General features: G+C 41.7%; 1 protein-coding gene across 1 annotated transcript in view; it reads right to left on the minus strand.

The window, feature by feature from the left end:
- Positions 1 to 841: 841 nt before the first annotated feature.
- GEN1 (GEN1 Holliday junction 5' flap endonuclease) overlaps positions 842 to 26530 on the minus strand; it is an 80480-nt gene continuing 54791 nt past the window's right edge. Inside the window, exons 10-13 of the mRNA XM_082251682.1 lie at positions 10032 to 10162; positions 8217 to 8278; positions 4538 to 4681; positions 842 to 2312 (exon numbers count right to left, since the gene is read on the minus strand). Of these exons, the coding sequence (XP_082107808.1) occupies positions 961 to 2312; positions 4538 to 4681; positions 8217 to 8278; positions 10032 to 10162 (1689 nt within the window). The 3' untranslated portion in view covers positions 842 to 960. The remainder of the gene's footprint in view (positions 2313 to 4537; positions 4682 to 8216; positions 8279 to 10031; positions 10163 to 26530) is intronic.

A 26530-nucleotide genomic window follows, 5' to 3' on the forward strand; every position in this document is an offset into this window, starting at 1 on the left:
TGAATGTCCGGTGCAAATAGATGTGTGTGCCGAAGGGCTGTCTGGCCTTAGAGATTTGGCAGAGACCCATGGCACATCTGTGCACATGCCGATTTTCACATGCATGCACAGACATCCTGGACCTCCATAACCATGCTGTCTTCATGTAAGTGCGCAGATATGCCAAAGGTGTCCGCCAGGTCCCGAATGCCAGCTAGAGCCTTGCAGCACATCTTCACGTGCGTGCACAATGTAATTCTCTCACCTACATGAGAAAGGAGGAAGCACAAAAACAAAAAAGCAGTTAAAAGAAAAAGATCTATTCGTGGGAGGAGGGGGATGGAGCCATGTGCCCACGCATGTTTTTTTTTTGGGATGAACGTCTGCTTTATTAAGGGGTTATAGAGGAGAAATTTTCTTTTGTTACTCATCAGGTTGTTTCAACTGACATTACATGCAGATCGAAGCTCCTCTCTTTCAAGTTAATATAATAGTATTCGAGTTTATACAATTGTAAACAAAAAAAACACCTCTCTCACATCTGAAGTGTTTATAAGCAGTTTGTCAGAAGGTCCATTTTTTGACAGCAGCAGCTATAAAATAGCTGCTGTATTCACACAGCAACTCCCAACTGTCATTTTGACAGCCAGCAAATGCAGAGAGGGTTGCAGCAGCAGGGCAGAAGAAGGACAGGGCATACTTAACACAACCCATGTAATTCAACAAAGTTCTTTTTTGGCTGTGTGTAACATGCCCAAAACCCACAACTTGCTTTTTCCATTTTTTTTACTTTTCAAAAAATTGATCAACCCTCCAGATTTGTGCTCAAGTAAAAAGAAAAGAAAACACCCATCATGGCCAAGACATAGATTTTCTTTTATAAACTTCATAAAAAATACATAATGAATCAGAAGAAAATTATTTATCAAATCATCTAAAACACACATAAGGATTAGAAGAGATAGAATGACAATAAAAACATTAACAGTTCTGTAGTAATCTCAGTTTTAATCTTTCAGACAGTGGCAGAGGGCTGTCTACAGAAAGGACAGAGTCATCACCACCATCCTGCTCTTCCTGTGCCTTTGTTGAAGACTTGCACTTAGGACTCAGAAAAACGTCATCTTTATCAGAGCTTCCCTCTTTATTGGACAAATAAACATATGCTGGTGTGGTGGAAGGCATTTTGTTTAGAGGAGCCAATTTTTTAGTGCCTGCTGTCTTGCTTTTTGCTCCAGGTTTACCTTGCTCATCATCCTCATCGTCACTAGACAAAACCATTTTATGGCAGACCGTCTTCTTTGGCAAGGCCTTTGCCTCAGCCTTGAGCGGAACACTGTTAGTTAGGCTACTGTCTGAGAGATTCCTCACTGGGGCAAGAGTAGACTTCTTCACAAAAGAGAATGATTTTGTTGTTGTGGGGCGTTGAAGCATTTGAGAGCTGCTGCTGGTTCCAGCCAATTTTGTGACCAGAGTATTGTGAGTTTTACTTTTTTGAGGACTTGGCTTTTTTAACAACTTGAGATGACTTTGCACATTTTCCTTTAAATTGTCACAGTTGTTTGCAGAAATACATTTTTTTGTCTGCTTCTGTTTATCAAGGGCTTTGGAAACCGGTACTAGAGGAAGGTTCTTCCTGTTGAGTTTTTGTGGGTTCAAGTCTACAGCCTGTCTGGCATTATTCAACAGTATTCTCTCTCTTAAAGGTAACTTTTCAAGGTTTAAGATGCAAGGCGATTCAAGATTAAATGCAGGTGTCTGATCAGCTGTATCCTTGAGGCTGGGCTTACTTGGTATAACAGGTTCTTGATTGCTGTTTGCGAAAGCTGGAATTTTTGGCTCAAGAGCAGCTGCCTTGTCTTTAGAACCACGCGCCTCATTACAGCCTGTACGAAATTCTGTTTGAGGAGACGTACTAAATGAGGTGGCTTCCCAGTCAATGGTACTCAAATGTAAGTCGGAAATCAGCGATGAAATATTGGGTGATGACACCAGGGGTTCTTCTCTACTGCTTATTTCTGGGGAAGAACAAGGATTAGGATGAGTTTCGTTGTCACCTTTAGTGAATAAAGATGCTGTCAAAACATTCAAGCCTGCCTCTTCAGGCAACAATGTTGGAGGTGCCCTCGATGATTCTAAGGAGAAAAGTAAGCCATGTGAGTCACCAGGGCATTCAAGACTAATAGCAGGTAAGGGGTCATCGTCAACATTTGAGACTGGTTCTTGTGAGGGTGGTGACTTTTCCAACGTTGGAGTCAAGCTCATTTCAGACAAAAGAGAAGCGACATCATCCACGTTAGAAAGGACCTTAGAAGTCGGCTTGCTTTTCTTGCCTAGAAAACAAAATATTGGGAAAAAGAAACTCAATAGAGACATTCACGTATAATCAAGGGCTTGTTTGTCAGTGGGAACAAGTTATCTGATTATATGCTATTTCATTAGAAGAAGACTTAGCTAGCATAAGCAAAAATCTGTCCACAATGACCGCCAGCACGTCTGAGCCTGCAAATAATTGTTTCTCAGTATAATTGGCCAGCCTCTAAAGTGATGCAGAAAATGGATGACGGCAAAAAGGTGCTTCCTTTCATACCATTAGCTCAGCTAAAAAGTGTCAGTAGTTTTATTGGATGAAGGTAGCCACAGTCTAAAGGGAATGAATGCTAGTGCCTTCAGACATTCAACATCTAATATTTTACTGCAAATAGTACATCACAGCCTGGCAATTTCCTCCTAACTGTACGGATATTTCAGCAGCTGAAATCTAATAAAACACAAGCAGACAGAGGAAGAGGAGCACTGGAGTGATCTGAGGGCTCCAGACAACGTACTAAACTAGGCATTAAGAAAATACAAATGCAAAGGGAAATGTGAGTTTGTAATAGACTGATCAGAATGTCATATTAATTGTGTACTTCTAAAAATAATAGGGATAATACACCCCAATGTAAAAAAAAAAAAAAAAAATGTATTTAGCTATTAAAAGCAGACTTGCATGCAGTTTTGCTTATACTTAATGAATACCATGCATACATTTTTCATGCTGTATTAAAATCAATTTCCAAGCAAAGCTCTCTACCCTTCTAATTCAGCATTTTACTCACCTAAGGCCCCTTTCACATGGGCGATTAGATTCGATCCGACCTGCCTGTCAGTTTTTCAGGCGGACCGGATCGGATGCTCTATGCATCCCTATGGGGCAGCGGATGTCAGCGGAGACAGGTCGGCTGACACCCGATGCTATTCGATTCCGATCCTGTCCGTGAAATCCATAAGGATGGAAACCCTATTTTAAATCCTTCTGGCGGATTGGATCGGATGGGATCGAATGAGAACGGACAGGGCTGTCAGATCCCCGCTGTCCCCATAGAGGACAGCAGGGATCTGACAGCTCTATATTGGCAAACAGAGCAGAGACAGAGCTGTCATTCGCCTGCTCAGCGGGGATCAGCGGATTGATCCCCCTGCTAAGCAGAAGGAACTCTGTTCCGTGTGAAAGGAAACTAAGGGTTCCCTGTTCTGCTCAGCGGGGGGATCGATCTGCTGATACCCACTGAGCAGGCGGATGACTGCTCCGTCTCTGCTCTGTGTGCAGAGATGGAGCTGTCAGATCCCCGCTGTTCTCTATGGGGAGATCGGATGAGAACGGACCGCCTGTCCATTCTCATCCGATCCAATCCGCCAGACGGATGGAAAATAGGGTTTCAATCCGTCCGGATTTCACGGACAGGATCGGAATAGGATAGCAGCGGGTGTCAGCAGAGATGTCTCGGCTGACATGCGCTTCCCCCTAGGGAAGCATGGAGCATCCGATCTGGTCCGCCTGAAAAACTGACAGGCGGATCGGATCGCCCAAGTGAAAGGAGCCTTACTCTGCTCTTTGTCCCTCGCTATGGACGCATCTATAAGTGACAGCCAGTGGCCCAGCACTACAAGCAGCCAAAGGAAAGCGTCTACATCACCAAGGCAGTGACATGTGACATTTACAACCCAAAAATGACTGGTTTCTTCAGTGAAGACAGACTGCTCTGGAACTGCCTTGTAATATCACCACACATATAGAGAAGTAAAAGGCGCTTTAAGTTTCATTTCTTTTATTTAAAGGAACATTGTTATTAGGGGGAAAGGTGGGTTGTCAATTCTCAGAGTTCATCTTTAAAGATTAAGTTCACCTTTAAACCACTTGAGCGCCAAAAGATTTTACCCCCTTCATGACCAGGCCATTTTTTGCAGTTTGGCACTGCGCCATCATTTAATCACCACTGGGGTTTTTATGAAGACCAGATAGATAGATATTTTTTTTTTACATGAAGAGGACACAGAAAAAAGAAAAGGCTTGAACTATCAACCCTATGAATTGTGAATGGGGACTACCAAAATGAATTCTAGAAGCCATACACGACAGGATGTTATTAGTGAGGAAGATAATAGGTCATTTAAGAAGTGGAGAGGGATATTTGGATGCAGTTTATAGAGGAGATGGGAAACGTAGAGTAGTATACAATGTGTGTTCTGTTATACAGGCATTATGTTATGGAATACAGGCATTTCCCAGACTTACTTTTCTGTTTTAGCAGCTCAGCCTCGATTCTGTCTTTTCGGAATACCTCTACAATATCGGGATAAGCTGCTGTGAATAAGGATTCATCCTCAATGGTCAGTAATGGAGCGTCTGGTGGATGATCGTCAGGAAAAACATAGCTGCCTAAAAGTGGAAGGAAGGATGCTTATATTAACCTATATATATTGATATTAATAAATGCTAACAATGAATGATCCTGAAAGCTGTGACAGCACTCGTAAAATATATTACCATAGCAGTTGGTAAACTCTTCTCTACAAAGTAAACAGGTGACATCGGCCACTGTTTTTTAATTAGTTTCAGAAATAAGCTTTAGAAGCTTTTTGAAGAATATTTCTAGCTATGTTCCTTAGGCCTCTTGCACACTGCAGCTTGAAAAAGCTCAGTACAGCTTTTTTTTTTACAAAGCTAAAATACAGCCCATTAATTGTAATGTGCCTATACACACAGGCGCGTAAACAAGCGCTGTACATTCTTCAGTAAAAACAAAACAGAAAAATCTGCATTTTTGGTCAGTAACTTGCGCCTCATGCGCACAAATGTGCGCAAATGGCCATTTACATAATGCACAAAAGCATGAGAATAAGTTTCCGTGCATTTCAGCAGAAATGTGCGCAAATTGCCCGAACACATATGCCCGAAAATACACGCAAATAGGATTTAAAAAAAAAAAAAAAAATGGATGAAAAAGTTGATGCTCAAACAGGAGTATCGTGTGCAAGAGGCCTTATAAAATAAACTGTGCCTAATGGCTGGAATACACGGGCCGAATATCGCCCGACCATTCGACCACCGACTTATGAAAAAGTGTTCCTTGGTCGAAAACTTTGCCAACATACACAGGCCGAATATCGCCCGACCGTTTGACCGCCGACCATCGAAACAGTGCATGCGTGATGATGTTCTACAGATTTTAAATGAACGACCTTAACACCAATGTATAGAATATCGTTCGTTCGCAAACGAGACGACAGAATTTTTCGTTTTTTTCAAACGGGATTTTTCGTTCACAATATCGATATCGGTCACTGATGGCTGGGCATTAACGAGTAGAATATCGGCCGATCCTTAGCGGAGCGGAAATTTTCGGCCGAATTTCTTATCGTGTATTCCGGCCATAAGTCAGTACCCTGAAGAAATAATTTGCATTGAATTCCTCCTAATCTGTAGCCCCAAAGCAGTACATCTGCAGCGTGAGATAACATTTAAAACATTGCTGCCTTTGACTGTTATGCTGGGTACACCCAAAGCAAAAATTGTCCAGTTCTGCAGGACCCAACCAACATTTGGTCAGTGTATACAGTGGTTTGTCCGAAAGAAGCCGGTCTAAAGACCAGCTTTTCTTAAAGGGACATGCTGGAAAAGTAGCATTCGATCAGCACTTTGCTGCGTGTGCTGATCAGTGCTGATGGGGGCAGGATACGGAAACCCTCCGTTAGAATACAAAGGCACAGCAGGGTAGATCACTGCATCAACATCGTGTGTGTTGGTACGGTGATCTGTCCATTTTTTTTTTTTTTTGTTCAGTCTGCTGGGTTGAAGAAAAAAAAAAATAGCAGTGTGCACTAGGGCTGCAACTAACAACTATTTTCATAAGTGATTAGTTGGCTGACTATTTCAATTACTAGATTAATAGGATAAAAACCTATTTAATCCACTAATAACAGAAGAGGTGTACAGTGGGGGATCAAATGTTTGGGCACCCCAGGTAAAAATTTGTATTAATGTGCATAAAGAAGCCAAGGAAAGATGGGAAAATCTCCAAAAGGCATCAAATTACAGATTAGACATTCTTATAATATGTCAACAAAAGTTAGATTTTATTTCCATCATTTACACTTTAAAATAACAGAAAACAAAAAAAATGGCATCTGCAAAAGTTTGATCATTTCAAAAGCTCAACCCCCCCCCCCCTACAGTTAGAATCACTCCCCTAGGCTTACATTTAAGCTCTTGATCACCCACTGTGTTAACCCCTTCCCTGCCAGTGTCATTATTACAGTAACAGTGCATATTTTTAGCACTGATTACTGTAGTAATGTCACTGGTCCCCCCAAAAGTGTCAAAAATGTCAGTTAGGTCAGTTTATTAAAAAATAATAAAAATGACATAAATCTTTCCCGTAGTTAGTAGACGCAAGAACTTTTGCGCAAACCAATCAAAATATGCTTATTGCGATTTTTTTTTACCAAAAATATGTAGCAGAAACCAAATTGGCCTAAAATGTTAAAAAATTGCACTTAAACTTAAAATATCAGTTCCATTCAACCACCTGGAGCAATAAACTTGAAAATACTTTTTCCTGCTGTTGTGAAGTTTTTATCCTAACCCCCTGCCCTGACTGCTGCATGTGCTGTGCGGAAGAAAGGGTATAGCCATTGAGAATATCAGCTAGGCAATGTGACCATTATTCTATTTGGCCACACCCTAGTCTCAGACCTGTGTATGTGTGATGGGTATTGGTGGGAGCAAGGTGTGCTAAAAGCTTTGTCAGACAAAGCAGTGAATAGAATAACTGTCACACTGGTGCTAAAATGTCCTAATGGGGGTCATTTCTTTTTTTTTTTTTTTTTTTTTTTTAAATTGTACATCATTAGGGGGGAAAAATCTGTAAAAAAAAAAATAAATAAATAATTACAACAACAATCCCATAGCATACTGGGGGAACTAGTGCCATTTTTGCTACAGAGTCTGAAGTTTGCTAGATTTTGTTTTAATTGTACAATCATTTGAGGATAAAAAAAAAAATCATACTTAGCATTCTGTAGTAGTTCGTGCCATTGTCACATCCATTACCAGGTCAAACATATTCTGAAGCAAGCTTAAAATAAAAATAACTTGCTAAAACTATCACTAAATATACTTCAGGCATCTCCTTTACATCAGGCTGGTTTTCCTTGATTGTTCCAAAACTCCTAAATCCAAGGCTACTCTCCAGTGCCTGACCTTACCTCCTCGCTGTGATAGCCAGCCTCAGCAGTCAGTATTGATCATTACAATGAGAGGGGCAGGGTGAGAATCTTGACCCAGGAAGCGGTTACTAGAAAGTTGTGGATAGAGGCAGGCTTTAATGTTTCTGAATACTTTTAAACTATGAAAAACATCCCTTACAAGGCAGAAAAGACAGGACCTTTTTTTAGAAGAAATACTTACCTTGAAAATGTCTTGTCCAGCGCTGCCATCTCAGGTGTGGGCAAGCTGAAGCCAGAGCGTTTTTTTCGGTGTCCTCTACGGTCCCAGAATGCCCTGCTCGTCAGTTATGGTGCAGGCGCATCATCCCTGCACAGCTTCTGGGCATGCCCAGAAGCTGTTAAGCAGGGAATAACGCGCATGCACCGGAAGTGACGAGCGGGGACGGTGCAGGCGCATTGATTCCTGGGAGCGATGACGTTCAGCTCCTAGGAGTCAATGCAAGCAGGAAGAGATGGCGTGGGCGCAGCCGCAGAGGGAGGAAGTTGAGTATATTTTCTTCAAAAACAAGGTAAGTAAACCAAAAAAAAAAAAAAAAATCGTCATTATCCATTTCTTTTTCAGGTGACCTAGAGCAAGCGGATGGGCCAAAGTCAATTTTGAGGCCGGAACTCCGCTTTCAGTGCATTCAGGAGATATTTCTCATTGCCTCATGATGGTTCATCCATCTTCTCTTTTTTACACAAACCTGGTTTTACCCATTCAATTTCATAGCATGGAGTCCCATTCCTGACTCGTGTCTTTAGAATTCTGGAAAAGAATAATTAAAACGATTTTTATTACCATTAACTTATGAAATCCTGATGTACTTTTTAAAACGTGTTTAAAGTTAAACTCCATATAGAAGTAAAATGCCAATAAATGCAGTTAAAAAAAAAAAAAAAAAAGTATTGAAAATGTCACTAGTATAAATATCTATAGGATTTCACCCTTTTTGTAATTCCCTGTACAGCTGCACTCAAACTGCAAAAGGGAGGGAACATTAATAGCAAATCAAGTGCTAACAAGGAACAAGCCAAAAGGAAGAGTGAGCAGAGATGACCTAATCTGTCTGTGTGCTGCTCCTTCACTGATCAGGTGGTTTGCCTGGAGTTTAGCTTCATGGTATGCAAGACCAGTATTGATTGGATGCCACATCCACATTTTCTCTCTTCTTTTTTTTTTTTAATTCTTTATTTTCATTTTTAAAGAGATACAGAATAAGGTACAAAATTTGAGATAGTATACAGGCTGCTCAGATACAGCATGTGTGAGGCAGGGTGAGCTCAAATCAATAAATAACCCTATGTAGGTACATGAAACAACAACCATTGTTCGAAAGGATTGTATCGTAGGCGATGGTGAACTCCAGCCTATTGGATCATACTTAAAGTGGGGTACACACTAGTAGAAAATCTGCCGAAAATTCCCGCCCGATGTGAAATCGTCCGATTTTCACCTAGTGTGTACACAACTTTCAGCAGCCGATGCCGACATTTTCAACGAAAAAAAAAACGGAGGTAAAAACACCAAAATTTTTTTTGTCCGTCCCAGGATGACCGATTTTCGTTTAATGTGTATGCAGTACGTCCGTGAAAAATCAGATACGAAAGACCGCGCATGATCTGAAGTTGCTGACAACCCGGAAGTCTAGGACCAAATGTGCCAAAAAAAAGAAATATCGGAAGAAAAATCGGACGAGAAATTTCGTGAACATTTATGCACTGTCGACTAAAAAAGGTAATGAACGCTGAGAAGACAGAGAAAAATCGGAGGATATTTCGTCCGATTTTCGTCAAGTGTGTACGGCCCTTAAGCGTTCCCTGTATAGTCTGTAAATATAACAACAATGGAAAGAAAAGGAAGAAAAAAAGAAAGAGAAAAAAAATGAGGATAAATGAGTCCCTCTGTGCAGGTGTAAGGTCCCTGAACCCTCTAACAAGAGGTCAAAGCACAGAAAAAAACTAGGTATAGAAAAAGAATCTATGAAGAGGAAGAAATGTTGGATAGGAGAGGAAGGGGGGAATGAGGGGAGAGTGCCACTGGGGGAGCAATCTAACACCACCTCACCAAAGGGCCAGTAAGGTCCAACAGACGTGACCTATGTCAAGGAGTCGAGTGTTCAAGGTCTTATGCTTGAGGTCCCATTATAGCCTGGAATTTCAGGGAATAGGTAAATTTGGTTTAATAGAACCAGGTAGGGTGAAAGAGTTCCTCCCTGCCATTTGCTAATGCCATAAGTCCCTCCATTTGTTTAGTTTAATTGAATTTAGCAAACCATAGGCTGATGGAGGGGATTGCTTCAAATTTAATGGAATAAATGCTTTTGCTTGGATTTAATGGAATAAATGCTTTTGCAGCATTCCCACATTTTCCCTAATACAAGCCAGGACTAGACAGTGCTATAAAAAAGGTACATGATCTATCAGAATATCCCTAATAAGTGCTAAAATTATACATTAAAAGCCACCGGTGATATTCTGGAATAGGTCTGAATCTGCCTGAGGCCTGTCATGCTCTTTACCTGGTTGCCTGAAGCTGTGCATCATGCTGCCTGCCCGCCTTCCTCTCTTGCATGTCATAGTACGTCAGAAGGCCCAGAATCTTCTCGCAGGAATAATGCTTGGGCCACTCCATCCATTCCAATGCAAAATTCTAGGAAATTACAGCACAAATATGAAGATTACATAATACAGGATATGGATTATACAGGGTAAGTAAAACTGCTTTTTGCAGACCCCTAAACTTAACTAAGCCTTAACCTAACCCCAACTTCCCCTTCCTAGCGCGACAATACTTCTCTTCCCTAGATACAGTGATACGGTAGAGTAGGTGTGAAACAGGAAGAGTGTTACCAGAAACATCACAAGGTAAAGGAAAATTCCTGAAAACAAAAAAACAAATGCAGCCAACAGATCAAAAGGACTGGTCAAATGTGCTTTTATTGGAATTGTTTCTTGGTTTTAGACATGCAATACCATACATATTAAACTTTTTACTTAAAAAAAAAAAAAAAAAAAAAAAAACAAGAATCATCATATTCCTAACAACTATTCTGCCTTAGTCAAAAATAAGAAATCAGAGCACCACCAACCTTGTGCTGGTCTGACTTTGTGGGAATTCTCATGGGTTGCTGTGAATTATTGGGGAATTAGCATACAAAGGGCTAGCCCAACCAAACCTCTTTTTTTAGATGCTAGAGATTTAAAGCAGTAGTATAAGGCTTTTTGTGACTTTTAACTACAGGTAAGCCTATAATAAGGCTTACCTGTAGGTACAATTAATATCTCCTAAACTTGCACGGTTTAGGAGATATTTGCACTGCATGCAGCCACTGACGCGAGCGGCGCATGCGCTCTGAAGGTCCGACAGACCTTCAGAGAAACTTGCCGGGAAGTGCCGGAAAATAACTCCCGCGTGCATGTGCGGGAGTGACTTTATCGCCAGAGATGCCGAGGGATCATGTCAGCTCCCACAGCGGTGTCCGGGGGTCCGTGTCGGGGCTTCGTTCTAAGGTAAGTGTTTCATAATGAGCTAGTATGCGATGCATACTAGCTCATTATGCCTTTGTCTTGCAGGGTTTTTTTTTTTTTTTTAGTATACTACCGCTTTAAAGCAGACCTTGCATGGAAAAAGACTTGCTTACTGCATCAGTCCTTCCCCATAAAAATTCCCAAGAATAAATGAAACTGTATAAAAATTTGTAGGAAAATATAGTTAACAACTTAAGGCCCGGAAGGTTTTATCCCCTTAATGACCAGGCCCATTTTTTGCAATTTGGCACTGCCTGAATTTAACTGGTAATTGCGCAGTCATGCAATGCTGTACCCAAACTAAATGCATGTCCTTTTTTTCCCATAAATAGAGATTTCTTTTGGCGGTTTTTGGATCACCTCTGCGGTTTTTATTTTTTGCGATATAAACGAAAAAAGACCGTAAATTGAGAAAAAAATAAAATATTCTACTTTTTCTTATAAAAGATATCCAATAAACTCAATTTTTGTCATACATTTAGGCCAAACTGTATTAAGCTACATGTCTGATAAAAAAAAAAATTCAATAAGTGTATGATTGTTTATTAGTTTGCGCAAAGATTATAGTGTCTACAAACTATGGTATATATATACTGGAATTTAGGCAGCTTTTACTTTCTGACTGCCTATCTCATTACTTGAAGTGCTAAAATAGAAGGGCAGTCCAACCCGGGGGTGTTTGTGCTATCTTGACATTTCATGGCCTTTGAAACGGATAGGTAGCAAGGAAGCAAAATAAGCAATTTATGCCCTTAAAAAAACCTGAAGGCGGTGACTGGTTTTTGGGGTCCCATACAACACTAAGCTCCCAAAAAGTCTCACACGTGTTATCCCTGTACTCAGGAGAAGCAGCAGAGTGTATTTTGGGGTGTAATTTCACATATAATCATGGCATGCGTGAGCAATATTTTATTAGTATCATATCATTTAGTGACAAAAAAAAAAAAAAATTGTAATTTTCCTGAAACTTGTGGCAAAATATTAAAATATGACATTTGCCTCTTAGCAAATAGCTTAGGGTGTCTACTTTCCATAAAGGAGTCGTTTTGGGGGGGGGAGGGTTGTTTGAAATGTCCTGGTATTTTATAACCAATATTAGAAGCTTATTCCACACATCACCTACTCTTCTAACCACTTGAAGACCAAGCCTTTTCTGACACTTTCTGTTTACATGAAAATATATATATATTTTTTTTTTACTAGAAAATTACTTTTAACCCCCAAACATTATATTTTTTGCTAAAGCAGAGGCCCTACAGAAAAAAAAATGGTGGGTGTTGCAATTTTTTTTGTCATACGGTATTTGCACAAAGATTTTTCAAACACAATTTTTTCAGCGGGGGGGGGGGGGGGGGGTGAACATATTAAATTGATTGCACAAATACACTATATATTGCCCAATTGTTTGGTAAACAAGATGATCTTATGCCGAGTACATATATACCAAACATGACATGCTTTAAAATTGCGTACGCCGTTGCAGAGGAAACAAACTGGGTACATATTTAAAAGTCTTTACAGGTTACCACTTTAGATTTACAGAGGAGGTCTACTGCAAGAATTACAGTCCTCCATCTGACATTTGCGGCGATACCTCACATGCATGTTGCAATTGCGGTTTACATATGACACTAGGCCGATGCTTGCGCTCCCCTTTGCGCGCAAACACGGGGGGACAGGGGTGCTTAAATTTTTTTTTTATTATTAATATTTAGCTTTTTTTATTTTGACACCTTCCCTTTAATTTTTTTTTTTGATAATTTTTATCGTGATCAGAAGATTTTCCCAATTACGGTATCTGGCAAAACCGAAGTCATGAAATGCTTGTAGCTTCCGGACTCCAATCAGCTCTATGGTCAGCGAAGTCCCCTCCTACTGCATGTAAAAGCAGTCTAGCGGCCAATTAGCCTCTAGGATGGCTTTTACATGAAAGCTGACCACTGGCTATAAAAAACTATACTAAGATGATGCCCAACCATGTAGGCATCATCCTGGTAGGACCACTAAAGGCCAGCGATGTAGCAGTACGTTGCTGGTCATTGTTGAGCATAGACTGTAAGGTTCTTTTTTTTTTTGTGCAGCCTGTGGGCTGAACGAAAAAGAGAACCCAATAGGTTCCTCTATTCACATCGATCAATGCGGATGAAGAAATCTCTGCCAGAAAGTGTGTGGTATTGCCCATCATTAGACCTCCCAGCATCCACCCACTTCTAATGATGGGCATACATGCAATGTTCTTATTTTTCCTTGAGCCCATGGGCTGAAGGAAAAAGAAAAAATAACAGATTTGCATCGATTGATGTGGATGAAGAAATCTCTGCCAAGAAAAGTGTTAAAAAATATATGGCAAAGCATAGGGGAGACACGCCCTCAGTGTCCACCCCATCCCCTATGCTTTGCCATATATGCTCTTTTTTTTTTTTTTTTAAACTGCGGTGGTGAAATCACCTCCTACAGCGCTGCAATCATTGATTAACGTATATGCTGATGCTGTCAAAATAAACAAATCTGTGCTGCAGCTGATGGGCATACCTGCAAAGCAAACAATGGTTAACAATAAAACATTACAATATAATAGTATACATTGCAGTAAAACAGTAGAATAGTGGTATCTGCAAAGCAAACTATGTAACAATGAAAAACCGTAACAATAAAGCATTATAGTATAGCAGTATATTATAAAGTACAGTAAAACAGTAAGAACAGAAAAATAACTCAATAAAAAGGGACAACTATTTTTGGCTTATTGTTTTAAATTGTTTTTTAACTTTTTTTACACTTTTTTTGTAACTGAAAAAAAAAAAAAAAACTAAAAATTTCAAGGCGAGAGTCTCTCAAAATGCGATAGCCATCTAACATCTTTCGAGACCCTGTGTGAAAGTGTGCCTTAGACTGTGCTGTACCTTATACGAATAGTCTACTAGTGTGTGGTAGCGAGGGAAACAGTCCCTGATGCAGAGACCAGGTTGGCAAGGACAGGAGGGACATAAATAGCGGGTGTCACGCCTATATCCACATTTTCTACAGACAAGACTTCTTTGAGGTGCTCTTTGGGTAGGGGTACCAGGGAGGACATCCGGAAAATGCCGCTTATGCAGCTGGTTCACTGCATCTGGATTGTGAATTTGGACCGCAGCAACTTCTGCATAAAGAAGGGCTGTGATGATCTCTTCCTGGAGATCCACTCCTTACTGATGCTTTTTATAGCACATAAGCATTCAGCAGAGCCAATTGGAATAAGCATACAGACACTTTCTTGTACCAGTGTCTGGCCTCGCGGGCAATTAGGTACGGCACCATCATCTGGTTGTTAAAGTCCACCCTTCCCAAGTTAAGGTTGTATTTGTGGACACAGAGGGGCTTCCCAACAACACCTGTCGCCGTTTCAATTTGGACTGTCATATGTGGTTGAATGGAGGCCAGAACAGAAACGTTCCGTGTTTCCCTCCACTTCACTGCAAGCAATTTATTACACTTCAAGCAGGCTCTCTCCTCCGTCTAACTCGGGAATTTACAAGCCGTTGGGAGAAGCCCGGCGATTAGGTCACACGGTGCCACATGCACCAATTCCAGAATCAAAAAGGTAACTAAAAAGTGGCACGCTTGTTTAATAATTGTCCACAAATAAAATGGTACCCATTTCAGATTATGGGTGATACCAAGTCCCAAACAATCTTGCCGCTGCTCCCCATGTAGTCTGGGCAGTTGGGGGGCTCCACGTTGCTATCTTTTCCCTCGTAAATCGGAAACTACATGTATAGCCTTGTTGCTCTGTCACAGAGCTTATATATCTTGACCCCATATCTGGCACCCTTGCTGAAACTGACACGTTTCCATGCAAATTCTGTAGCAAGGGTCAAATTTGGATTTGCAGTGATACATTGTTAGGCATATAAACTGCTTTGGTCCACATTAGATCTGTACAGATCTTCTGTAAAGAAAAAAAACAGCTCATAAAAATCAAAATTGGCTGTTTCCACCTGAAATCTGGTATGGCCAGTGAATGGGGGAAGCATGGGTGCTGCAGAAGTGGTGGGCTCCCAATCTGGATTTGCAAGTGCATCAGGAAGGATACTTTGGGCTCTACGGGCTGGTGTTCAAATTCTTGGTGGTTGCGGGAGACTACTTGTGCTAGCCACCGCACCAGCTTGAACTGCACTTATGGGACTTGCCACGTCACGAAGTGTTACTGCAGTGCTGGTTTGACTATGACCAGGATGTATTAGGCCGCTGGTGCTTGCCAGTTCACCAGAAGGTTGAGCAGTACTAGTACAGACACTCTGCTGCATACGAGAACCCTGCAATGTTGCACCTCAGCAACAGAAGAATGGGGTTGGGTATGCCTGATCTTAGCATGGACCACTACTCCATTGTCAGAGCTGTCAGGGTGCCGATGCAGTCTACTGGTTTGAATACTAAGCCTGATTCTGACAGTGAGGCTTCCCCATCGCTCTCATCTGTCATGCTTAGCATTGTGTATGCCTCTTCACTGGTGTACCCAGGTTTGGACATTTTGGCTAATTTATAGGTACCTAGTGTGACTCACAGGTAAAAAAGCACCTGGCTGTCAAGGACTGTTTGAACCGCTACAAAAAAATGCAACTGCTAGTGCTAGCGGAGATCAGGTCTGACTCTGCTAACGCTGTGGTTTAGTGTGCTGTGTATTGGAAGTGACAGTTATCTGCTGAACAGATCAGCTGGACAGAGCGGCTAAACGCAGGTGCTGGCAGGTGTCGCGGCTGATCCTGCTACCGCTGCGTTTTGGGAACACTATACTAAACTATTGGGGACGCTAGTATAGTTCTGATTGGATCAAAGATATTGATCCGTTAAGACACTATACTAGTAATGGGGGTGTTTAGTGTGTGTGTGTCACTGGCAATCAAAGGGTTAAAATGAAAACACGAAAAACTAATGTTAACTAATGTCACCTGTGACATTAATACAGTAATCAGAAAAAAGATCAGTACAAAAATCTTTGGCGTGGACCTGATGACTGATCAATTCCGAACCGAATCAGCACATAGCGGTGATGGTGTACAGTTACGTTGGTTCGCACAGCCGAGCCACCTTGCCGCAGTAAAATTGCGGTGAGTGGTCAGCAACTGGTTAAAGAAATACATGTTCTACTTACTTTACCCTCAGCTTCTGCTCACGGCACCTAGGCAAGAGATTTAGGATTCTCGACATTCCCAGGATCCCTGTGACATCACCCTAGTCTACATTCTGGAAGCCGGGAGTAAGGTATATACATTTTCGGTTTCCAGCACAGACAAAAGGTACACATACAGTATAAGCAGCCCAGAGGATTGAGATCTACTTCAGTGAGGCTGCATTTATGTGTATATACAGAACACTGTAGTGCTAGGGTTCTAGTGCGAACGGGGGAAACTGTACCAAGGTGACATCCTAATGACTATCATTATCACACAACTGATAAGCTCCACCAATGTTGCTCTCTTCAGACAGAGGAATCTTTGTATCCCCGAAAAGACCAAAGCAAGAGGGCCCAAAGGCCTAGTGCATTATCTAATACAAATGTATTGATAAAAATAGTGGCAAATACATACTCACAAATTGCCAAAGGCACAAAAGCTAAGCATTGAACCCAAGCGATGGAGAGGTCAGGATGTGGATACGTATCATCACAGCCCAGGCATCACTCAGACTAGCAAGCTGATGCATTTCAAAGGACGATCCTCTCTCATCAAATCATATATGTGCACTCAGGGAGGGGTTAAAGCACATCCGACACGAAAGCATTTTTTCCCAATTTTAGAGGTTATAGCTACTCTATACGGGTCTGTTTTTTTCCCCCTATCGGTGTTGCTTTAGGGAGACTTATACCTTGATTTCCTGTGCTGTAGAGACAACACAGATAGAAAGCAGAAATCTCTTAACTGTAAGACTCCATTCACAAAACTGTATCTACATCTTTAAGGTCAGTGGTGAAACAGATCATACTGTTTTTCAAAAATATTTTCGCAAATTCACTAAAAAACGCTACTAAAATACTGCATGGGCTATTACTTAAAGTTATGTGGTATTTTAGTAGTGAAAAAACTTGTGGTATTTGAATTACAGCAGCCGTCGGCATACTGAACAAACTGGGTTGTTAAGGATAGGTTATCAAAATTAAAACAGCGCTAGCATAAATACAATTCAGCATTAAAATGATGAAATATATAGTGCAAATAAATAATTTCAATCACATAAGTGTATATATCAAGTAAACAAGTCCTTTCATTAAAGTGATCAAATTCCAAAGTGCTCAGTGCAAAAAAACATGTATAAGGTGCTCCAGGTGACGGTGACCCCTCTCGGTTCCCCACTCACCGCAACAGTGGACAAATATAGCCTGTAATGAAATATTGCACAGAGACTTCTCCTATAGAATGCCACGTGGTATCAGGTTTTTTTCTTGGGTAAAACTGGTCCGAGTCTCCTCCATGGACCCCAAATTAGAAACAGAAGGGCAGCATATAGTGAAGTATGTTTTAAACAATTTATTTACCAAATAAAGAAAGAAACATACTCACAAACATGAATGTAAAATGCGCAGTAACAGGTGACAAGTTGTAGTGGACGCCGCTGTTAGCGTGCGTTCCACGGCCGATTCAGGAAGTGCAACCGGAAGTGACGATGCGTCATAGCCGTATCGGACGTGCGTCAACGCGTTTCGCCTGCCTATTGGGCTTTTTCAAAGACATCATATCCGGTGAGCGGACACTATTTATATTGTGCAATGGACGGACATCATATCCGGTGCACAGTTAAACAATATGTAATTCCGGCAATTGAAATATAGTATTACTAAACGGACAAATTCGATTTAGAACTCTGGATCGTATTGTGATACATTATATCAATAATGGATAAGAAATAAAATGATATAATCCAGTAATGACGAATGGTTGTTAAGGAGACTGCACCTGCATTGTTCTTAATGACTGACAAAATGCAAACAAAAGAAGCTGGCATGAAAAAAAAAAAAAAAAAAGAAAAAAAAACACAGCATGGCCCGCCCCCCCCCCCCCAAGGCCCTTCAGGCCTGGTATGGACTTTGAGGGAGGGGGACCCCAAGCCAAGAAAAATAAATAAATATGGAGTGAGGTCACTCCCAAAATCCATACTAGACCCTTATTCTGAGCATGCAACCCAGCAGGCAAGGGAAGAATGGGGGGACGAGCAAGCACCACCCCCACTTGGTTGGCTCCTGCTGAATGACAACTCCGCTGGCTATCTGCCACTAAATATACTAAGGGGCGAGGTCACCTGATCAGCCCCCTTGTGACATCATCCACTAGGGCACGATGATTTCACATGATCACCCCCACCTCTTAGTTTATTTGGTGGGAGACAACACGGGTGTGTTTTTTTTTTTTTTTGTGCGGCTCGGCTGCCGTCGCTTACTGTAATTGATGCTGGATTTACATTGTGGGGACAGGTATTTATTTTCATGGGAACCTATTTCTTTCTTTTTTTTTTTTTTTTTAATAAAAGGACCCCATACTCATTCCCATTAAGGGGGGACTTGAGATCTGTGACATGTGACCCAAATAACACATGCAATATATTTAGTGACTGAAATTCAATGCCCCTTAAGACTGTTGTCATTGGAACTAGTGTCTCCATTAGAATATTAAAGACTGTGGTTAATAGAACAAATATAGTGAATCTTCCTAGAACCTGACACTGGTTCTAACAGCAGCTATCTTGCGTAGGGGGGAGAGGATTGATGTAGCATTTACTTTCCAGAATCCATCTGCCCTTAGCTCAAGCATGCAGGTTTGATTAGCTGTTAAAGCCCCTCCTCCCTTTCTGCCAGATGGAAAAATAAAAAAAAGAAGACTCCTGGGATGCAGGATGTAATTTTGGTCTAGGCCAGAAACCAGGATGCAATTGAAGAAATGTAAAAAAAAGCAACAAACAAGTAAATATAATATACAATACTATTTACTAAGATTAGCAGCTTAAGTATTAAAAATAGTTAATGTTGATAAAGAGAGTAAAGTTCCGCTTTAAGGACTTTGGCATTAATAACTCTATATTTAAGTCCCTAATCCGTCACACCTGTCACAGCCATTACCATGGAGTTCTATAAACCATGCTGGAATTTTAATTCAATAGATTTGGGTGACCCAGCATTGGAACACCCTAATGGTTTGTGGGAACAGATCCAGGAAGTCAGGGAGACTTTCCCTTTAGAGATCTCACAATAAGCCAATGAGTGACTTGTTTCACCAGTCTTCACCTATAACTAAAGAACAACTTTTGGCAGAACTGATCCTGTAAGATGAAGAACATGTTTTTGAAAACATGATTAATATCAGGTAATGAGAAGCTCTAATGAGCAGAGCTCTCATATCTTCTCCCTCAACATATATTCTCTACTGTTAAACTATTTATGTTTACTCTATATGGTAACATAAGGCACCTAGGAATATATTAGTTTCAAAGTATTATTAATATTTATAATTAGATTTCCAGAATATCATTAATTACATCAGAGAATTCCCATGTCTCTAGGAAGGAAGGAGAGGAAGTATCTTGCTGTAAACAGGGAGGCGAGATGAATAAAAGAACACATTTTATATTCTGTACTCCTCCACTCAGCACCTGGCTGCACAGCTCAGCAGAAATACGAGAGGAAAAGGAGGACCTCCACCTGGAGATATAAAACCGATGTGTCCTGGAGAGAACATAGCACCTCACCAGCTTACTGCAATGCACTCTGTATATATGAAACATAGGGCAAAGGTTCTCAAACAGTGTCACAAATGAAAATCCAGAGTCAGGCTGGCCATACATGGTTGAAATTTCAAAGATCGAGCTGTTGGTGGCCCTGCCAACTTTACTTGGCTGGGCAAAAGTCGACTAAGAAATTGAAAGAGCTGGGTGAAAAAAGTTGGCCAATCAGCTGCAGTCACCATTTGGGCAATCGGACAGTTGGCGCCGCCAGATTCCTTATTCCACACATTTTTTTTTTTTACGTTTTATTAAGAATTTTCAAGTTATAATGTAATAAAAAGAAAAAAGATAGTCAAAAGATTGTACCACCAATCATATAGCGTACAAAGGATGTCATAAATTAAAAAAAAAAAAAAAAATTACCTGTACAAGCCTTTTAGAGACCAAGTTATATAAATCACGCAAGTTGAAGTTATTTTGCTTCACTGCATATAGCCGCAGTCTAAGGGGGAGGTTTACTAAAACCGATGCATTCAAAATCTCGTGCAGCTGTCCATGGTAGCCAATAACCTTCTAATTCAGCTCGTTCACCTAAAGAGTAACTCCACTTTTGCTGAGAAAAAAAAAAAAAATTTCCTTCTGTGTACATTGCAAGGATTTTAACAAACCTTGTTGCAGACTCCTACCTTTGTTATTCTGAAGAATTTGCCGTTTGTTTGTGTCCATGTGCCCAGTGAATCTGTATGGGAGTGATTTTATCATCATTTAGCTGCCGCACCTGCAGGGCTCTAATGGGGAAAGCTGCATGGTCTGTATCCTTTTATAGGTTATTTCCCTTTGAGAGCATCTCATCAAAAAATAGGATTTTTGACTTACCAAAAAATCCATTGCTTTAATGTTCATTGACGAACACAGCTCCTGATTCTTTTTAACCATTGGATTATACTGCCCCCTACAGCAGTAGGACACTAGGCAGGAAAAAGCTTGACTATGCCTATGGGCAGTCCCAGGGGGTATACACCCACTCTCAGCTATAGGTACTCAGTTTTGTTACAAGCAGTGTCAGAAGAAAGCCAACTCCACAGAGGGGTGGGTGCTGTGTCCGTCAAATTACCATTAAGAGAAATGGATTTTACCGCAAGTCAAAAATCCCATTTTCTCTTTCGTTCATTGAGGAACACCGCTCCCAATTCTTCTTAACCATTGGGATGTCCCAAAGCAGTGCTAAACATGAGGGGTGAGAAACCCATCAGAAAAAAAAATTTGCAAGGCTAACCATAGCCAATCAGGCAACATAGAGCTCTACCATAAACAACTGGAGCTCACCTTAAAAAACACACCCTCAAAAGGAGGACCAGGTCCTCTAAACCGCAGCCTGCAAAACCTTGCAGCTAAAAGAAGCATCCACAGATTCCAACACATACACTTTAAAAAAACTTTGTAAAAGTGTGCACCGACGACAAGGTAGCCGCCTTGCAAAACTGCGTCATTGACGCATGATGGCGAAAAGCCCAAGAGGCACTAGGCACCCTAATAGAGTGAGCCTTGACAGGGAAAGGAGTAACCTGACAATTGATGGAATAGGCCTGAACCACTGTCTGTCTGATCCATCTGGAAATGGTCGCAGAGGAAGCGGACAACCCTTTGTGAGGTCAGTCCTTAAGCACAATAGAGAATCTGACTTCCTAAAAGACTCCGAAGCTGCCAGGTACACCCTAATTACCCGGACCACATCCAAGGCACGCAGGGCAATTTCCTTCAGATGTTTAGGCCGGGGACACAGGGAAGGCAACACAAGGTCTTCAGTCAAATGAAAGTCAGAGACCACCTTAGGAAGGAATGGCAGACAGGGGCGAAGCACCACCTTATCCATGTGAATCACCATTAGATGAACGCCAGGATAACGCCACCAGTTCAGACACCCTGTGCACAGAGGTGAAAGCCACCAAAAAGGGCCACCTTCTGGGACAGCAAAAGCAGGTAAAGCTCCCATATATTTTCAAAGGGAGGCTTCTGTAGAGCTAAAAGCACCAAATTAAGATCCCAGGGCGGCAATGGAGCCCACACTTAAGGAACCAAATGTCGGACACCCTGAAGAAAAGGTACAGGGAGTGTATGGCCAAAGGTCAGGAAAAAAAATGCCAAAGCCGATACCTGGCCCTTGATAGTACTCAAGACCAATTTCTGTTCAACTCACCGTTGAAGGAAGGTTAAGATACGATCTACCGAGAAGGAGCAAGGATGAACGCCAAGAGACTCACACCACGCAATGTACGTCTTCCACGTACAACAGTAGATCTTCCTAGCTTTCCACAGCGTAGGAATCACCAACTCAGACAAACCTTTATCCTTCAGCACCTAGCGTTCAACAGCCAAGCCGTTAAAGCCAGCGATTGTAGAGTAGGATGGAAGATTGGTCCTTGGGACAGCAGATCCTCCCTGAGAAGAAGTCCCAAAGGAGCATCAGCGACAAGCCATACAAGATCGGCGTACCAAGACCGGTGAGGCCAGTCTGGAGCCACTAGAATAACCGGAATCCTGTCTCGATCCTGCACAGGAGTCATGGCAGGAGTTAGAGAGGACTGGAACGAATTGGCAGCCCACCTTAGAATGCCAGATATTTACCGAACCGCCAGGGCACTTCTTGTGTCCCCTTGGTGAGGGACACCTCCTCAACCAGAAAGGCTGGCATCCGTGGCGACAACCGTCCAGTACAGGGGGAGAAGAATTGTTCCCTGTCGAAGCCCCGGAGAACGAAGCCACCTCTAGAGACCGTAGATCCTTGTCCCATTTCACCAGAATCTCTTTTGCAGAGATCTTGTGTGGAACTATGCAAACAGACCGCCTCGAAGGTGGACACCATCAGGTCCAGCACCAACATGCAAGCTCGGAGGCATGACCATCTTCTGAACAACAGAAGCTGAATTGTCTCCTGCAATGTCTGGAGTTTTTCCAGAGGAAGAAACACTCTGGCTGAGGCTGAATCCTGACTCATATCTAGATAGTCCAGTTTTTGAGGACAAAACCAAAGCAGACTTCTGAAGGTTCAGAATCCAACCAAACTCCGTCAGAGTTTGCAGAGTAATCTCCAGATGTCCATCACAGCAATCAGAGACTCCGCTTGCAGAAGAAGATCCCCCAGGTACCCCAGTACTGTGATCCCTCGCTGACTCAAACAATGGCAGTACCAGGGCCAACACTTTTGTGAAGACCTGAGGAGCGGAGGCGAAACCAAAGGTCAATGCCACAAACTGATACTGCTCCTCGCCCACAGCAAAATGGAGGAAGCGCTGGTGACCGGCACATATTAGAATTTGCGGGTAGGCATCCTTGATGTCGATAGAATCAAAGGAACAAAATTACAAAGAGGGGAAAAAGTTCAATTTAAAAATAAAGAAAATCACCAGGACCAGAGATCCCCAGCAAGGAACTAGGTCCTTACTCCTGACTAGGCAGAAAAAAAACTGAGTGCCTATAGCTGAGAGTGGGTGTATACCCCCTAGGACTGCCCATAGGTGTAGTCAAGCTTTTTCCTTCCTAGTGTCCTACTCCTGTAGGGGGGCAGTATAACCCAGTGGTCAAGAAGAATCAGGAGCTGTGTCCATCAATGAACGAAAGAGAAATTACATTTTTATTGCAGGGGATGATCAAAATGTGATCTGTATCTCAGTGCAGAATTCTGGTAAAATCATTACGTCAATCACACAAGCAGGAAATTACATACCTGAGGGGCTTTCTGGACACCATCTGTGTACAGAATGCCTCCAGGTAGCCATATTGCATTTCATTTCACAGAACGTACAGTGCTGCAGATTGAAAATAAAGGTAATTTTTAAGAATATTCAATTACAATATGACTTGTGTCGCAATTGTATATGCTACATTTTTTTATATTTGCGAATTGTTTTCCCCACGAGTTCTCTTTTAAGCTTCAACAATAAAACATGAAAGCTGATTGGTTTCAATGCAAAGCTGCACCACATTTTGCACTCAAGTTTTAGTAAATCACAAAAGGTGGGGGTTGAGGACAGAGGAGAAGGGGGGGGGGGGTAATTGAGCAGAATCTATCCATGCAGACCAGATTTTGCCATATTTGGCATGGCAGCCTTATATAGATTAACTGATAAGAAGTGTGGAGTTACTCACCAAACACCAATCGTTACACGTTACAGGATGGCAAGGAGGAAGGTTGCCACTTCGAGTACAGTTAAAGCCCGTTTGGCTGTACTTCTCCTTTCGATCACAGGAGTGCAGTTCGTTCTGCACTGCTGTGACTCGTTTTCAGCAGACAGCGGGCTGAAGCCTGCTGGCGGCTGAAATCACAGAGCTGATCCAGGCTGGGGCAAGATTGCGACAATATGGTTGGGATCTACCCACAAACCTGGACCAGCACTCAGCTCAGCCTCTCAGCAAGCGGCTGAGAGCCTGAGCCAGCCGCTCCACAGCTGAGCACTCCAGTGAGCGCAGGGGGGCAGAGCAGAAAGCTGGCGACTAGCAGCAACAAATATTTACAAAAATGTGACGGGTGTACTCACTTTTGTGAGATACTGTATATATTATTATTACAATACAGGATTTATATAGCGTCAACAGTTTGTCTAGCACTTTACAATATAAATCATATACTTATCTTTTAAGGTAAGATTCTCTTCTAGTGTAGTAAGAAGCATAAGAGAGTAGCTACTGTATCATATTTTTTGAATAGGAAGAGCATAAAAGAGGATAAAGTGATATAGGTAGGTAACATGCTTTTGACATTCTAGTGTCGATTTGACCCCAGTAAGCCATTCCACACTGTTTAATGTGCATAAGAAATCTATGGATTTTGCTCATTCATCAAGCTGGGCTAAACAAAACTTTACGGGTGTGGCCAGCTTTACACTTACCGACACCTATATTTTCAGAAGTTTTCCAGGACAGCACATGAGAAATAGGCACCTCCTCCAACAGGAACATGTTTCTGATCATGCGCAGTCTTTCTTTTCTGATTTTTCTTGTACAAAAATTGTATGAAAACAGTACACAGTAAAATCGTTCGTTTTTTCCATATGAGAAAAATTTTGGAGTTTGTCCCTTCGAAAATTTTCGTACAAAAACTCTGAATCATCTGTAGAAAGTGCTGTACACACTATACGAAAATTCTTTGGACGAAAATGTTCACCTGATTTTCTTCTAGTGTGTGCGAGCCTTTACTCTGGATTTCCTGAATGGTTTTCCAGGACAGTACATGAGACCCCTTGTGGTCTCAATGTTGATTTTGATCTTAACTGTTTCATTTCAGATAGAGTTTTATTTTTCATTTTATCAAATTGTTTTTATATTGTGTTGTGTTTTTTGTTATGGTGGCTGCGGTTTACATCTTTTTAAATTTCATAATCTGTGATTATTTTTATTTATCATTCATATTATATGAATTTATATATTTATCAAGACTCTGGAGTTCCCCTTTAATCTGGTATAACACAGATGGAGTCTCTTAGCTGCCGGTGTCCTATTAAAATACAAGCTGGTCTTCCTGGACGATGTCTTTCTCCTCTCGTGTTGACACCACTCGGCGTCTGGTTGCTAGGCAACTGTATATTTAATGAGCGGGTCCTGAAGTATCTCTATCCCCGCTGACGAAGTCCCGCCACGGACGTAACGCGTACTGGGGGGGGGGGGGGATATGACATCGCCCGCGGCTGCCACGCTGATCTGTAACATTTTGCACTGAGACAGTGCTTCACTTGTGAGTATATGAGCGTTTATGCTAATAAATTGTGTGTTGTCAACCGGAGAGCACTAGATCCTTTTTCTTAATTTACATGCTAATCCGACATTTGTGGAGGTTAAGACTGGGATCTCTCTCTGGGAGTGGATCAGTCCTTGGAGGAGTATACATGCTTTGTGACCTCTAGTGGTCGAATTATTGGAGGTGAGAGGCAGTGCTTGCCTTGGTGGATGGGCTGTTTCCTCATGGATCCTATGCATGGAGTGTGTTTTCATCTCTTTCCCCACAAGGCTTCCTTCCCTCCCCTAACCAGTTATATACTGCATTAGTTATGGTCCACTATTCATGATATTACACAGCTTCAACCAGCTATTTAGTGCATATTTATGGACTATATTTTGGACGTAAAGTCTATGCCACATTGATAAATACTGTACATACAAAAATACGCCTAACAGCTTCTGACCAACTTCATACACAGTTACACAGGACTGACTCTACAAGGAAATACACTGTATATATCAATAAGACAAAACCATCACCTCCTCAATGCTGCTAAGTCACCCAGAGTCTGGAAACAATCAACGTAGATAGTGTTTACCATATGGAAGACATGACACTTGACTACAGGGGCCTTGCCTCACGTGCCCACAAGATATGGGCCTGCTGGTTGTCCTTTACCTACTCTGATATTTTTGCTGAATACATACCCCAAGACCATTGAAACCTTGTAGGCATTTGGTGAATTGCACCAAGGGAGGCTCTCCCAGCTTCCCCATTCCCTCCCCCCCCCCTCTCCCCTCTCTTTCACTCTTCTTCTCCCCCCTCCTTTTCTTCTACTCTGTTTGCTTTTCTCCTTGTTTGACACTTTTTACTGCATAGAACGACAGGAAGGTATTATGGATATTATCAGATTTAAGTATGACGCAATAGAGGCTTTAGATGTGCTGGTTTATCTTCGTTGTTCGGATAATAAGCCTACCTTAGGCAACTATCCTCTTAGTCTTGGTGTGTTACTGGTTCCCTGTTATTTAAACTGTACTGTCTTACTTACCTTGTTGTACTTCACTCTGTTGCATACCTCCTCCC

Source organism: Pelophylax lessonae (genome assembly GCF_965119305.1).
Source record: "Pelophylax lessonae genome assembly, chromosome: 3".
NCBI lineage: Eukaryota > Metazoa > Chordata > Amphibia > Anura > Ranidae > Pelophylax > Pelophylax lessonae.